The sequence below is a fragment of the Ambystoma mexicanum genome, chromosome 7q (genome assembly GCF_040938575.1).
Source record: "Ambystoma mexicanum isolate Mex_15411 chromosome 7q, UKY_AmexF1_1, whole genome shotgun sequence".
Lineage (NCBI taxonomy): Eukaryota > Metazoa > Chordata > Amphibia > Caudata > Ambystomatidae > Ambystoma > Ambystoma mexicanum.
The window spans coordinates 646,299,772-646,316,032 of record NC_090941.1 but is presented as its reverse complement, the minus strand read 5'-3'; the positions used below and the strand labels follow the sequence as shown (position 1 = coordinate 646,316,032).

The following is a 16,261-nucleotide window of genomic DNA, read 5'->3' as shown; positions in this document are numbered from 1 at the left end:
ACTTATATGTCAGTTTCTATGAGTAAGAAAGGCATATAAGTTGTATAGTTTGTACATGTACGCAATTAACATTTCCTGAAAACTGACATGAAAGTCAGTCGTGACTTTACTGTGAGTTTTCAGAAGTAATGTATATTAGTGTACATGTATGAAATGTACATCTCCCAGGCATGTACAGTTTGAATATAAAATGTAATTCATTTTTCTCATGTATTATGCGCCTCTTATACATATACAAGCTCACATTAAACTTAGCTCTAACTTTGATATGAGTTTTTAATAGATGAGGCGTATATGAGTTTTGCAGTTCGTACATGTACACAATATACATCTCCTGAAAACTGACATCAAAATCAGTCCAGACTTTGATGTGATTTCAGTCGTATGTTAAATGTACATTCACTCTGATCTTGCATTATAAGCCTCCCATATGTAATAAAAACTCACATTATAGTGAATTCTATTGTTCATGTGAATTTTCATTACACAGAAGAGGCGTGTATGAGTTTTTCAGTTCAAATGTGTACATCTGTACATCTAAGAGGGTTACAGGAATTGTACATTTGGTACACATATGCAATTTAAATCTCATATGTATCTTATATAAATATGAAAACTGACACCAAAGTGAGTCCTAATTTTGATGTGAGTTTTCACAGGTATTTCCAAAATGTACATCTTCTACATGTACGTGTACAGTTCGTATAACAGATGCACACTTATTCTGCGCATGTATTATATAGAAAAATCTTTAAACTTTTTAATAGTTAGATGAGGCGTATATGAGTTTTGCAGCTTGTACATGTACATAATTTACATCTCCTGAAAACTGACATCAAAATCAGTCCAGACTTTGAGGTGAGTTCAGTTCGTATGTTAAATGTACATTCACTCTGATCTTGCATTATAAACCTCCTATATGTAAAACAACTCACGTTATAGTGAATTCTATTGTTCATGTGAATTCTCATTACACAGAAGAGGCGTATATACGTTTTTCAGTTGGAATGTGTACATCTAAGAGGGTTCTCATATATATCTTATATACATTTGAGAACTGACACCAAAGTGAGTCCTAATTTTGATGTGAGTTTTCCCAGGTATTTCCAAAATGTACATCTTCTACACGTACGTGTACAGTTCGTATAAAAGATGCACATTTATTCTGGGAATGTATTATATAGAAAAATCATAAAACTTGCCTAATTGGCCTGCTCGATAGTCCCAAACAAATTCTGTGAGCAATTCATGATAATATGTAGGTGCATGGCAAACATCTTGAAAATCCATGTGGGAAATTTTGAAATATTTGGGTCAAAGACATTTTTTCCCCTCTGAGAAACCGCCATGCTAAAGGCTGTTCAAACACATGTTTATTAATACTATGAATCCGTCCATGAAGAATTCTGAAACTGTCCATGGATGACAATTCATCTTGATATTAACTATGCCACGTGCTAGCACAATGGCATAATATATATATATATATATATATATATATATATATATATATATATATATATATATATACACACACATATAGACAGAAATATAAACAATGTTTTTGTACATAATAAAGGTGCATTCTATACATTTTGGGCTACTTTAGTTGTATTGTGGTAGTTATACATGAAATACACTGTGCATCATGGAATAAAAATGCACATGTAAGTTATTTTATAACAATAGTACAAAGTGTGAAACACTTTTATAATTATATTTGGTTATTTATAACGCGCATAATACCGAAAAGTGGAGACCAGGGATTCAAACCTATGTTGCTCTGCGTTGTCTTCCTTCCAAGATGTGCGTGTTGCCACTGAGCTATACTACCAGTGCCACTTTGTGTTTTTTCACCATCTCCTTGTGCTGAGCTCTTTTCCCGTTTCAATGCAATATTTAAAGGTGTTATTATTGCCAAATGTAATGACACTGGATGATTTGACCTCGGAAGGGTGAAGTGCTGAGTCATATACATTTATCTGGCGCTCAACAAACAGAGCTATTTTTAAAGGTAAACAACATGCTATGCCATGGTACTCTGCTACCAATGCTCTCAGATTCACAGAATTTTCAAATGATGTTCTGCATTGTGGCATTACGTCCACCCTAAGAAATGCCCTGTCACGTGCCAACAATGCCATTACTCACAACACAATTCTCAAACTCTCGCAAAAGTGTCATCCTCTTATTAAATAACTCTAACTATATACCTGGAAAAATTAAACAATAAAAGTGAACTGCAAGAAAATGGGTACAGGCACAGGAGAACATTTTCACTGACAAAATAAGTGTAAAGCTGGATACCGTCCCGTAGGTGTAGTAGCTCTGATCTTTCTGGATAGGGTCCCTGCTTCTGTCATTCCTATGCAGGCCTACTCCTCCTTTGAATGTCTGGTCTGCAGGCTCTCTATCTCTCCTGGCCTTTCTCTGACTCTGGCCACCATCTACCAGACCCCTGGCCAGGTCACTCTCTTCCTCTCAGTGTGGGCTGACCTCTCCTCTTCTCTCTTTGCCTCTACCTCTCAGCTTCTCCTCCGCGGACACCTTGACATCCAGATGGATGCTTCTAATCCCTCCTCTGGCTCTTCCACAACCTCTGCAACACTGTTTCTCTTTCCATTCTGCCCTCTGGTCAGACACACTCTGCTGAGCATACCTTGGATGTTCTCATCCCCTCAGACATCCCCCTCTCGAATCCTCTCACCACTCCTCTCTCTTGGACTGGCCACTTTCTGCTCTCCTCTCACCTGATGCTCTCTGTCCCCCAGGCTAAGCCCACCCCAGCACTGCCAACTACCTTCTCGGTCATTCGGCATTGACGCGTGTGTCAGTGGATGCCTTTGCCGCTACTTTCTCTGCTCCTCCCACACCTGCGACGGACTCATACTCTGACACGGCCCTCTCTAACGTGCATCTTTCTATCTCCAACACTCTGGACTTCCTTGCCCCTGTCATGAGAATATGTCTGAAGCCTACCTCCAAGTGCAACTTGGTGGAGTGGAGGGCATTGGTGTATTCTCTGAAAAACTGGCCGGCCTGCTGTCTGCTCCGAAAGCAATACAGACTCTCTTTCCTGTCCCAGAATAGAGCCCACATCCAAGGCTGCATCTCTGCGGCCTCTGAAAACACGGCCAAACTATTTCAAATCTGCAAGGAGCAGGCCAATCCTTCTGCTGTCTCCACCTTTCCTGTTCCCTCCCAGGCCCTCTGTCTGGCTCTGGCTTCTCACTTCATCACTAAACCCCAGGGCATCCTATCCTCTCTCTCCTCTTCCTCTCCCTCTACCTCTCTCGGCCCCCCTCAGGCCATCACTCCCTGTCCTCCTCCCTTCTCCTCTTTCTCTCCGACTACACCGGACGAGGTTTCTAGACAATTCCTACCTATGAAAGTGTCGTCCAAACAGGTGCTTGCCTGCTCCTGCAGAACCATCAAGGACCCCATTGAAACCTTTGCTCCAGCCATGGCCAATTTCTGCAATCACTCTTTTGCACTGGAACTTTTCCCTCTCTCCTACAGCTCCCCCACCTTAAAAATCCATCTGCTGATCCTACCTGTCTGGCCAACTATCGCCCAATCTCTATCACTCCTTTCCTGGGCATACTCCTAGAAAAGCGGACCATCTCCCAGCTTACTCTCCACACTGAATCTGTTTGTTGTCTCCATGACCATTAGTCTGGCTTCAGAGCCACCAGAGGCATGGAAACTGCTCTCCTGAACACCTGTGAAGATCTGCTCACTAATCTCGATTCAAGCCTTCCTTCTGTCCTCATTCTCCTTGAACTTTTCTCTGCTTTTGACACAGTCAATCCCACCATCCTGATCAATCGACTGAGAACCTCGGCATCACGGATCAGGCCCTGGAGTGGTTGTTCTCCTTCCTCCTGGACCTCCTGGACCGACCCTCCCAGGTCCAACTTGGGACTTTCTCTCCATCAACTCTCCCTCCACATGTGGTCTTCCCCAGGGCTCTAACCTCTCACCCTGGTTCATCAATGTCTACTTGGCCCTTTTGGCCCACCTTATCTCTACCTTCTCTTCTAACTTTCAGTGTTATGCGAATGACAGTCAGCTCTCTTTCAGGCTTCCCTTAGTCTCATGTCCTCTATCGCTCATTGCTGACTGGCTATCCACGATTCAGGATTGGTGCACCTCCAACGATCTTTGCCTTAATGCCAGTAAGACTGAGCTCCTTCTCACTGGGACCACTGCTCCCGCTTTCCCTCTCTCTGGCCGCCCTCTTTGGGCCCTCTTCCTTTGCCCTCCTGTGAAGCAAAAAACCTTGGTGTCTTTTTCGACTCCACTCTCTCCTTCTCTCCTCACATCACAGACCTTGCCAAGAAGGCCCACTACTAGTTGCACCTCCCAGGAGGTTTTCCTCCTTTTCTCACTTTCCCCCAGAAGCTCACTGTCTCCAGAGTCCTGGTTCTCTCTAGGCTGGACTACTGCAACAACCTCTTTCTCAATCTTCCTTCCTCTACTCTCCGTCCTTTGCAACTAATCCAGAACAGGACTATGAGACCTGTCCTTGGCCTCAAGCCCAGGGAACGTATCTCTCCAGCCCTGAAATCTCTGCTCTGGTTCCCAGTGGCTGCAAGGATCAATATCAAAACCCTCTGCATCGTCCACAAGGCTTTGTGGGGCGGAGGCCTGCACTACATCCAACTCTCTCTTCCAAAACACCTTTCTTCTCAAGCCCTTCGCTCAGCCTTCTCTAACTCTCTGAGGGTCAGACGCTTCTCCAGGCAAAGAGTCAGGGGTAGATCTCTCTCCTCTGCAGGTGCTTCCCTCTGGAATGCTCTCCTGTCCCTCTGAAACCTGAGCTGGACCACCTGAAGTTCCGGAAGCAGCCCAAGACCTTCCTTTTCTCCTCTGCTTTCTCTCTCTCCTTTGTTGACCTACCAGTCTGCTGCGCTGACTGGTGGCATGGCTACCCTCAGAGTCTCACTGGGTACCAGGGTCCTCCATGACCAGTTGCCCCTGCACTGCTTCAGGGCCTACCGTGCACTTAAGGGCTGTAACTGTCACCCTACAGTCCCCTGCCTCCTTGCACTTACCTAGAGCCGCGCTGCCATGGCTGCACTTACTCAAAGCAATGCTGCCCTGATTGTACTTCTCCTTTCCCTCTCCCTGGCACTTCCCCCTTCTTCCCCCCTGCACATTGCATTGTCACACTTGCACTATCTGAATGACACAAGATTGTTTGTTTTGTCCTCCCTGTCTTCTCTCCCATGTCTTGTTGCGCCTAGAAACACTTGTGTACAGGCGCATTGTAAATGACACATCATATCATAGCATGCAGGGTCTTTGGTAGTAGTAGTAGATAGGGACATGTGCAGCAATGATGGCATCTAGGTCTCTTGGTTGAAAAATATGTCTCTGTACCCCTTTGTAGGCAACCCTGGCACAGATACATGCCAGTTGGGGATCACTCTGCATGTCAATGTGATGATTTGGCACACTGAAATCAACATATTTCCTTGTTCAAATCCCCTTTTTCTATCTGAGCACTTTTTTGATTCTGTAATGTCTCAATGCTGCCTAAAGGTGCAGTGGAAATGTTGGCACTGTGGGAAAGCAAGCAGGATATCTCAGTGGATCAACACACCACATATCTGGACAGTTGTACAACCAATATATCACAGGTACAAAGCTTAACAGGGCAGTTGGCAGCGTCTTCTGGTGTCCAAGGTATGTACTGAGCAGGTAGAGGCAAATGACCAGATGCCTGTGCCACAGTGTCCCCACAGTTTGTAAGGTGTTTCTATCGAATCTATGTGATCACTGCGCCGCCCGTAATTGTGTCAATGAAAATGTTGACTACAATTATGGCACGGTGAAGTGATCAGGTAGATCACTTCTGCCCGCCTGTGCCTGCCCCGAGCCGCAATCCCCCACCCCCCACTTACCTTTACTGCGGCGCACTCCTTTGTATGCCACCGACATCCCTATAATCCTGCGGCGTAAGCTCCTCCCTCTTACGTGGGGCGGTGCTGACGTTCAGGGTCCTTTTTAAAAAAATATCTTATCCCCCACTTACCGTAATGGTAAGCGGGGGACACCGCCGCAACCCCTGATGCCCCATTACTCCGTCCAAGGAGAGCGGGAGACACCCCGCAACCCCCACTCTGCTCGGGCACAGTGATGGAGGTCGGAAATTTCGTACTGCGCTCCAGCGCTGTTGTAGTAATGTCTGGTACAACTCCTTTCTACTCCAGGATGGACCTGAAAGCTAATGGATATATTTACCATACGTACATGTGCTGTGGTCCATTACAAAAAATGCTTTCACCTGCAAATGTTTATGGTTATTGTATGATTAAGCTCATAATTCAAAGGTGCTGCTTCTTGGTTCACAGTACTACTCTAAAACCACAAAGTTCCCCCTTTATGCTGTCGTCTAGGGTAACACTGCTGGGGTTACTCTAAAACACAATTCCTAAGGGTAGAGTGTGCATCTATAGACTTATAACTCTGTGATTACATATGTTATTTCCACGATAAACACCCATGTTTAAGGTTTTACAAAAGATTAAATGTTTATATCTGAGAGCAAGTTGCAGAGATTTTTCCACTGCAATTGAGAAAGGCTTACTTACCAATCTGACTTTGTAAACAATTCATTTTAACCCTTATGCAGACTTGAAATGGTTGGTGGTGGTGTATCGATTGAACTAATGAATGAGACGTTTAGGGACAACCCTGTACAACATGATGATAGCCATTCTACAGAACCACACACACATTGTGGTGCACATGAGGCCTCCCTGGGACATTCGGATTACAATGGCGTGAGCACCAGACCTTCAATGCTCTGCCAATAAATGCCAAAGTTACTCCCAACTTTCAATGTTCATCTTTCAACTTTCAGTTATTGAACTGCCAAAGTCCGATAACTGCCAAAGATCTTAATACCTGAGTATATGATGTCAATGCCTGGATAGCAGTACCTGTCATATGATGTGTCATATGGTGTGAATATCAGGGCATATCATGACACTACAAGGCACACGATAGGACAATCCGGCCACAAGGTGGCAACAGCTGGCAGATGGGGTGGATATCAGGCCATAAAACAGCAGTGCCTGGCAAATGCCTTCAAAATGCTTCTACAAAAGCCACAACTGTTACCTTTGTTAATTAATGTTTCATACCGGTACAGCATATGACATGTGTAAAACTGGCGGCACATTTAAACTTTTTGTCATGATCAGTTTACCATTTGGTAATTATTCCATATGTGCTTGAACACAATGTTACTTTAGGTGCAGCACTACATGTTGCCAGGACACTGTCCATGTTCTTATAGAGTCTGACCTATTGCTGTCCAAGGTGCATACAAGATCATGTTTTCATTATGACGTTTCCTTGAATTCATTCCCTACTTGTAAACACACTTGTTTGATGCTATTTCACAAATATATAGTTCTATCCCCTTAGATTGTGAGCCTATTTTATAGGAAAATGAATGGGGGTGACGATGACTTGGACAGTAGTTGAAATAATGTAGCATTTCTTTTCAGAACTGAGATTTATGATTTTCTTTTTCTGTTTCCTAGTCAGAACTGCGTCGATGCATACCCCACTTTTCTAGCTGTGCTTTGGTGCGCAGGCATATTTTGTAGTCAAGGTAATGTAAACATACCCGTGTATTAATTTTCCATAAATATGATTCTAATGTACTTACTTTGACCGCACTGAATGTATCACTCAGGTGGGAACTATAGCAACAAATATTTGTCCAAGACATAACATGTTGCTCCAGCTGGTTTAATTATTATGTAATAAATGCAATATAAGTTTCCAAAGGAATAGTACATTTTTTTCCTAATGCATTAGAATTATGTCTATAAATGTATGTTAAAAACCCTAGCAATACTAATTTAAAGACAAACATATCAACATTTATTTTAGAATGTATATATTTATGTTGTGCAAAAAGCTATGAATATATGAATGATTTTGATAGATACAATCAAGCCTCATAAATTAAATTAAATTCAACTCACTACAACAATATGAAACATAATATGGATGACGTGAGTAAGAAACAGAATTATAACAAGGTGCATAAGTGAACAAAAACAACCTAAGTTTTAAAATGTGTTTTGGATCATGCCATAGATCATATAGTAAAATTCGTGGCCAAAAGACATCAATGTAAGCACATGATCCTTAATATTATGCATGTTCTCCTTTATGTGTGCAAGCTGAAAACGTTAATATCAAGGGCTGGGGAAATACTTCTTGTATATGGATCTCTTAACACCCTGTGGGTCAGTTGGAGGAAATTGTGTGTACCACATCCTCACAGGGGAACGTGAAGACCATGGGCCTCATTACGAGTACGGAGGGAGCCATGCCGCTAAAAGCGGCATGGCTACCCCCATACCAGGTACCGGGTACCGGGTACCGGGTCCGGGTTCCTTGAATGGGGAAATACCGGGCCATTCCGACCTTGGAGGGCCCGGTATTTTCCCATTCAAGGAACCCGGAGCCGGTACATCCCCATTCCCATTTGAGCCCCATAGGGCTCAATGGGAATGGGGAGGATGCTAACAACGGGCCCGTTAATGACGTGCCCGTTGTTAGCATCCTGGTCTGCTCGCGGGACCCGCTAAGGATGCCTGGTTTTACCAGGCGTCCATAGCGGGTCCGGCGAGCAGACCTCGTAATGAGTCGGTAGGGGTTTAATGGCGCCGCCAGCTCTAAAGGCGCCGTTAACCCCCTACCGCCTGGGTCGTAATGAGGCCCCATGTGTCATAGGGGTAACTTGAACCAGAAAAAGAAGATTTAAAATACTTGGGGGTTATGATTACAAGTTCCAGGGACTGATTCTTTCACTTAAATTGGGACTGACTGATTTTCTTAGAGACGTTGGGAGGTGAGCCGGTCTGCCGCTGTCTCTTCTGGGCAAGATGGCACTCTTTAAAATGATATAATTCCTGAAATGTCTTTATATTATGCCGGCAGCGGCCCATGAGAGATACCCAATGAGGATTTCAACAAAGTGAACAGGGGACTAAGAAAGATGCTATGGGTTTCGTCTACCCCCAGGATAGCCCTAGACATGCTAATGAACTCGGTGTGGGAGGGCAGACTGAACCTCTGAAATTTGCAGAAATATTACTCGGCCACACAACTGGTGGCCGCAAAATACTAGTTCTTTCTGGAGGAAGGGGACCCAGTTATGAGAGTAGTGAGTATGAGTTTGCATGTCGAGGATGGCATTTGGGTTTTGGGGGGCTGTAGAATTGGGGTGGGTTGTGGAAAGAAAGGCACTTTGTGAAAGAAGGGACACAATAGGAAAAATTATCACTTTTGATCCTTAACAGCAGTGCCTAAGCTAAATGTCCTGCATTATTCATGTGGCGGACGAGAGATTCCTGAACATAATAAGGTTGCCCGATAAGTTGTGTCTGGTCTGAAGCCTTGAAACCAGTCATACAAAAGTGGACAATTCTGCAGAATCACTTAGTATGGATTTTAAGTGAGTAGGAAAATGTTTTTTTCTGGATGCCGGCTCCCTAGACGTTGTAGGCTGATACCGTAGGGGGCGGATGGCATACATTTCACCCTATTAACACATAAAAAAATATGCTGAGCTAAGCATGTAGACTTTGCTGTAGTTGAAGTTGAGTTAGAGTCAATCCAGAACAGAGAAGGGAGGACACATATTTTTTTTTATAAATACCATAATCACATATCTGTGGAAGATGCATACTGGGCTCTGAGTGCACTTGTTTCCATGACATATTTCTGTACCCTGTGTATCACTGATTTACGTCCAGTCGGCTCTATCCCCGATTGGAAGCATCTCATCAAATGACGAAGCTCTGCAGATAGCGTTTTTGTTATATTTAATGTAATATGTTAAATGTGGTTGCCTCTCTTTCAGCTCCGGCAGCTTTTGGTGGACTGATGTATCTGTTCGTCAGACAAAAGTACTTTGTGGGTTACCTTGGAGAAAAGACTCAGAGGTAACGTCATTCTCCAGGGCACATTTTTTCATGCAGTAAGACAACATGAGATGCAAAACTTTTAACTTGGTTGTAACCTGGGCTGTTGCCCTCCAACTTCCCTGACCTGAGTGGAACTGGCCATGTGTCAGGGCAGGAGCACTGCTTTAACCCCTTCAGCTGCTCCGGTGAAGGGCAGGCCGCTCTGCCTTGCCAACCACTGGTGAGGCTTCTAAAGCTGGATACGCCAAAGGCCTTTGGACTTGTAGAATGGGTTTTGTTCTTGTGCTAACATAGTTTGTCTTTTATGGGAAATGTTGCAAAAGATGTTTTATGCATGTTCAACTGCAGCAGCTTCAGTGAATTCAGGTACAGCAAATTAACATGAGATAACAGACGGGTTGGAAACTGGAAGAGGGGGCAGGGGGTGAGGGGGTGAGGGAGTTGCCTGCTCTTCCGTCCTTGTGTGGTTTGTATTGTGTATGGGACCATTGGTGTGACTATTTTGACAATGTAAGATGTTGAAGGGGATAGCAAATATAGAGTTGCAGTTAAAATTGTACATTGACTGTGTGATTATATTCTTGGGGAGTTTGGCGGATTAGTTCCAGAAGCATTGTCGCTTAATAACTTGATCAAGTCAGGTTCAATGATTTATGCGGATGCAAGCAAAGTACCATTTTGAGGCCAAACCCTTACAGTGGCCCCATATTAAAAGTATGTATAGCCAAAACTGCACCTCTGTAGATGCCATACTGGAGCACCGGTTCTGAATTAAATTTGCTAAATGGGCCAGTTATAGGCTAAATCAGAAGAATACAGAATTAACTATGACGAATTATTGAGGAAATTCCATTATCAAATAAAAAGGTGGAATTTCTCTTGATGTTAATAAATTCAATTCATTTTGGAAGGATGATTTTAGTCCTTCAATGTTTCAATTTTTGCCACCCTCTGCCTATATATTCCAGAAGCATGGTTTCCAACAATCCGCTCTAAGACTGCCCCATTCATATGGGAAAACTGTAGGAGAGACCATTAGAATTGGGAACGAACAAAGAAATATTACAGCGAAAAGTGGTAATCCTTTTTAGCTTAGAAGATTTATGGAGCACTGGCCAGGTCAGATAGGTTGACAGTGCGCTGTACATGACATGAGTTGTTGTGAGAGGAAAGGTGCAAGACTTTAAGAAAGAAGGACCTTTAAGACATGACGTATAAACATTAACAGCCGTACCTTAGATGGACAACGGCAGGGTTAAGATGTGAGGTAAAGACTCCAGGTTAGTAGAGTGTCTAGATAATGGTGAAGGCAGGGGAAGGCAAGAGCGCAGAAGGTATTTGTATTTTTATTTAATTTTGAAAGCGCTTATTACCAAAAGCGCTAGTACAAGAAAGACAGAAAAAGTACAATCAAATGAGCAAAACATTGCAGATAAAAACCAGCAGGGGGGAGAAAAATTAAGTTTAGTTGTTAGGAAGAGCAAATAGAAGATGACCTTTCAAGATTAGAGTGTAAAATACAAAGGGAAGGGGAGGAAGGAATAGAGAGGGGGAGGAGTTCCAATGTTTAGGAGCATGAAGGACAAAGAAACGAAAGTGAGAAGATGCACATGGAGATTTAGGGGCAGGTAGAAGAAACTTATTCTGGGAACAAATGGGCTGGGAAGGGGGATAAAGTGAGATAAGCAAAGAGAGGTAAAGAGGAACGAGACAGTGGATGCACTTGAAGACAATCGAGAGAAAATGGTAGAGCAGACGAGATTCAAAGAGAAGGAGATATATAGAAAGTAAACAAGAGGTGATAGGAGATCGAGGAGAAAGAGAGAAAAGGTGAGCACTGAGATGTGGGGGGCAACAGACATATGATCTGCGAGTCAAGGCACAAGTCCCATTTGGCCTGTGGCAAAGGGTGGGGAGAATCCGGCAGTAAAGGCAAGTACTAAGTGTGGACAGGTGGAGGGAGGAGAGTCAAATGAAGGAGGGGGCGGTACATGGCTGATACATGTCCCCTGAAAAACCACAAGGACGAGTTGCTCCAACCAAAAAGGTTCAAGAAAGTGAAATATTTTGAATGAGTGCTTAAGAATTCTAATAGTAGAGTATACTTATACACTAGGGCAATTAACGTTAATAGTGAAATGGGGGAATTTAAAAGTGATGTTGTGGGTTTCAAGTGAGAATGATGGGGCTTAATGTTTCTGTGTCAACTTATTAAGTGAGGTCGATTTTGTTCATTTCCAAAGCTTCTGCCAGGATTTGAGTGACCAAGAAATAGTTGGAAAAATGATTTAGCATTAGGGGTTTTGGGAGAAGTAGCGGAAGTAGAATGTTATGGAGATGATGGAGATTGACAAATTGTCTGGAGGAAAAACCTGCTTAAAAGCAGTTTTATCCGTTGTGGGGGTTGGGGATGGGCTAATGCATTATTGCATAAGAATGCAACCTGCTCCTCTCCCGACGTTTTGAACTACAACTCTGAAAAGATGTTGTCGAGGCGGGTAAGTGTTCAAAGCGTAAGCTTTATTATGACAGCAGGCCCGCAGGGAGCACACATGAATCCGTGGCTCCGCCAACCGTCACTCTGATCTGCCCCGCGCCCGCAATAGAACAAAGTAAACACAAGCACGATACAGATCAGAGAGCGATGGCAGGCGCGAGCCCTATTATAAACAAACATCTCTACATATCTCCCCCCTTAAAAACAAGTAAGATAATAATAAAAACATTTGTGAATAAAACTCTAATTCATTTTTCTTAAAAAAAATATCAGACAACCAAAATTTAAAATATTTCGTTGCAATACAACTTGAATTATAATAGATTTGAACAATATTAAAAATTTCATTGTAATAATACATGGATTATAATAGATTTCAAGAATATCAAATACAAGATATAGTTCAACTAAGATATTCTCTCATCCAACCAGGTTTCTTAACCATTCTTCCTTTTGAAGTTACGCCCTCACTTCCCTCACACATCGGCTTCAGATCATAGCCAATACTTTCCTTTGACTGATCATACATCCCACTCTGACCCCTGAGTTGCTCATTCATTTTACTCTGGCAAGCTACGTCATGATCCTCAGGTTGATATACTTCATTAGCTTTTGCCAATCTTCCCTTTGACCAAACTTCACCTCCTTCTAGAATAACAACACCATTCCTTACAGCAGAAATAATTTTAGGTCCAATAAATTTGCTCTCAGTGCACTTTTCCACAACCCTGGGATTTTTAATGTATACCTCTTCACCCACATACCACGCTCCTTTACTTTCTTCCTGTCATCAAAATGTTCTTTGTTCCTCACTTGACCTTCCTTTATTAACTTCATAATCTCTTCTCTATCAATCACAACCGACCTTGCCAAACCAAGCCAACCTGGACACAACTTAGTCCCTGGTTCTCCCCCTTTGAGATAAACAAATGGTGCAACCCCGGTAATAGAGTGTGGAGTGGTTACATAGCTCCACGTCACATGTTTTAACACCTCTTTCCATGGTTGCCCCTTGTTCAAAGCCAATTGAATACCACCCTTGAGGTACCTATTCACTCTCTCTACCAGTCCATTTGCTCTGGGATGATATAAAGCAGTTCTTGTGTGTGTTAAACCATAACTAGATAGAAAATTCTTCATTTTCACTGAAACAAATTGCACACCATTGTCCGTTACTAGTTCAGACGGAACACCTTCTCTCATAAAGATATTTTCCAAAAATGTAATTAACTCATTTGCTGTCACTTCTCTCACTGACTCCCACTCTATCCATTTAGAATGAAAATCTACCAATACTATCAAGTATTTACCACTCTCGCCCAAAGCTGCAATGGGGCCCATAATATCAACAGCCAATTTCACCCAAGGCTGACTGGGAATAGTATTAGGAATCATGGAAGTTTCACAAACCACTTTACTCTTATCACAAGATTGACACATTACACAATGTTTTACCTTCATTTCTGCCATATTGTCCAAACCTGGCCACCAATAGCTTTGCCTCAACTTCCTCTTCATTGCTCCCTCTTCTGGATGACCTTGGTGAGCTAAGTCTATCAACGTCTTTCTAATACCTTCTGGTGGTACACAATGTTTTCCCCTTCACAACTTATCATTCATCCAATACAACTCATCTTTAATTTCCCACCATATGTGGAAGTTCCTGTCTAACTCTTTTTTTTCTGGCCATCCTTCCATAGTCCATGTCTTCACCATTTCCAAGTTTTCATCTTTCTGCCCTTCTTGCAACCATACATCTCGCGTAACAGCCTGCTCAACCTCAGCCACAACTGCTTCATCCAACATCTCCTCTTTCATACCCTTCTCAATCTCTCTTTCTTCTTTCCCTGGTAATCTAGACAGATAGTCCGCTACGACGTTCTTCTTTCCGGGTAAGAAACTCACTTCAAAATTAAACAATTGCAATCCCAATCCCCATCTGTTAATTCTAGGCGAGCCCATCGCCCATCTTGCACTCTCAAAAAGCTGGACCATAGGCTTGTGGTCAGACCTCACTACAAACTTTCTACCCCACAAGAAAAATTTAAAATGGTGAATCGCCCAGAACATAGCAAGCGTTTCTCTTTCAATAACTGAATAATTAGCTTCAGCCCCTCTCAGCGGCCGTGAGGCAAACGCAATCACTCTCTCCTCATTATCCTTGTTAAACTGTAAAAGTGTTGCACCCAATCCTACACCACTAGCGTCCACAACCAACACACACTTGTCATGCACTACAAACTTTCCAATTGATGGTGCATTCACTATTGCCTCTTTAATTTCCTTAAATGCCTTTTCACACCCTTTGCACCACAAAAATGTTGCCCCCTTACCAAGGAGTAACCTCAATGGCGTAGATAAACTCACGAAGTTCTCAACAAATCTGTGATAATATTCTGCAAGACCAAGGAACAATCTCACTTGCTCCTTATTCTCTGGTCTGGGCGCATTTTTGATTGATTCTACTAGACTTTGTCTAGATCTCACACCGCTATTGTCAACCACATGCCCCAAGAACTCCACACTCTTTACTTTTATCTTACATTTACTCCTCTTTACTGTCAACCCAGCTTCATCCAGTCTCTCCAACACCCTCGCAAAAATCACATCATGTTCATCCTCCGAGCCAGCATAGACAAGAATGTCGTCCTGAAATACCACTACATTTTGTACACCTTCCAACACAGTTTCCATTACTCTCTGGAAAACAGCGGCTGCAGACGCCAGCCCAAAAGGCATTCTGCAATATTTAAATGTTCCCAAGGGAGTCACAAATGCCGTTAAAATTTGACTTTCTTTCAGCAAAGGTACCTGATGATACGCTTGAGACAAATCTACCACAGAAAACACAGTTGCACCCTCAAGCGTGGACAGTTTTTCTCCAATATTGGGAAGAGGGTGTTTATCAACCAAAATATTTCTATTTAAGTCCCTTAAGTCCACACAAAGCCTGATGTCACCATTAGACTTAACTGCTACAACCACCGGTGAAAGCCATTCAGAGCTCTCCACTCTTTCAATGATACCACCCTGTAGCAGTTTTTGTAATTCTAGCTTTACCTTATCATACAAATTGTGTGGAATGGGTCTAACTTTGTGCACTTTGGGTACGGCACCTTTCTTTAGTACAATACCATGCTCAAAGTCCTTCAATACCCCCAAATCCTCTGTAAACACCCTAGGATACTTCTTTTCCCAAACATCTTTTACTTCTGCCACTGTCACAGGACACTCTGCATTAGCTTGGATTCTTATACCCAACTTCCTTTGTTCTGCCCACCCTAACAAGTATGAACCTTCATGTGTGACATACACATCTGCATCGCAACTGCACCCCTTGTATTTAATGGATGCACAAAACTTTCCAAGAACCTTGATCTTAATGTTTCCATAAGCATATGGCTCAATCTCATGTTCACTAAGCTGTTCCACTTTCCCTTGTACACATCCTTCATACGTCTTCCTCGATATAAGAGTCCACGGTGAACAACTGTCAACTTTCATTGTTACCACCCTGCCCTGGACCAAAAAAACATCAGTAGGACCTTTCCCCTCAGGGTATAATTCAGCAATTTCCAAAACGTGCTTTCCCTGAAATGGTGCACCCTGACTTTCCTCTTGTTCAGGACTACCTATGTCCACACAGTTAACTTGTCCTGACTCCTTGCAGACCCTCGCAAAATGACCTCTCTTCTTACACTTTAAGCAGTTAATGTTCCTCGCCGGACAGAAAACACTATATACAAACAAACATCTCTACAAACTCCCATGCTGCATCACCATTGAAATTGATGGCTAGTGC

General features: G+C 42.9%; 1 protein-coding gene across 1 annotated transcript in view; it reads left to right on the top strand.

Moving 5' to 3' along the window:
* ALOX5AP (arachidonate 5-lipoxygenase activating protein) overlaps nt 1–16,261 on the top strand; it is a 261,164-nt gene that overhangs the window by 223,534 nt on the left and 21,369 nt on the right. Inside the window, exons 3-4 of the mRNA XM_069639513.1 lie at nt 7,560–7,630; nt 9,899–9,980. Coding sequence (XP_069495614.1) covers nt 7,560–7,630; nt 9,899–9,980 — 153 coding nt within the window. The remainder of the gene's footprint in view (nt 1–7,559; nt 7,631–9,898; nt 9,981–16,261) is intronic.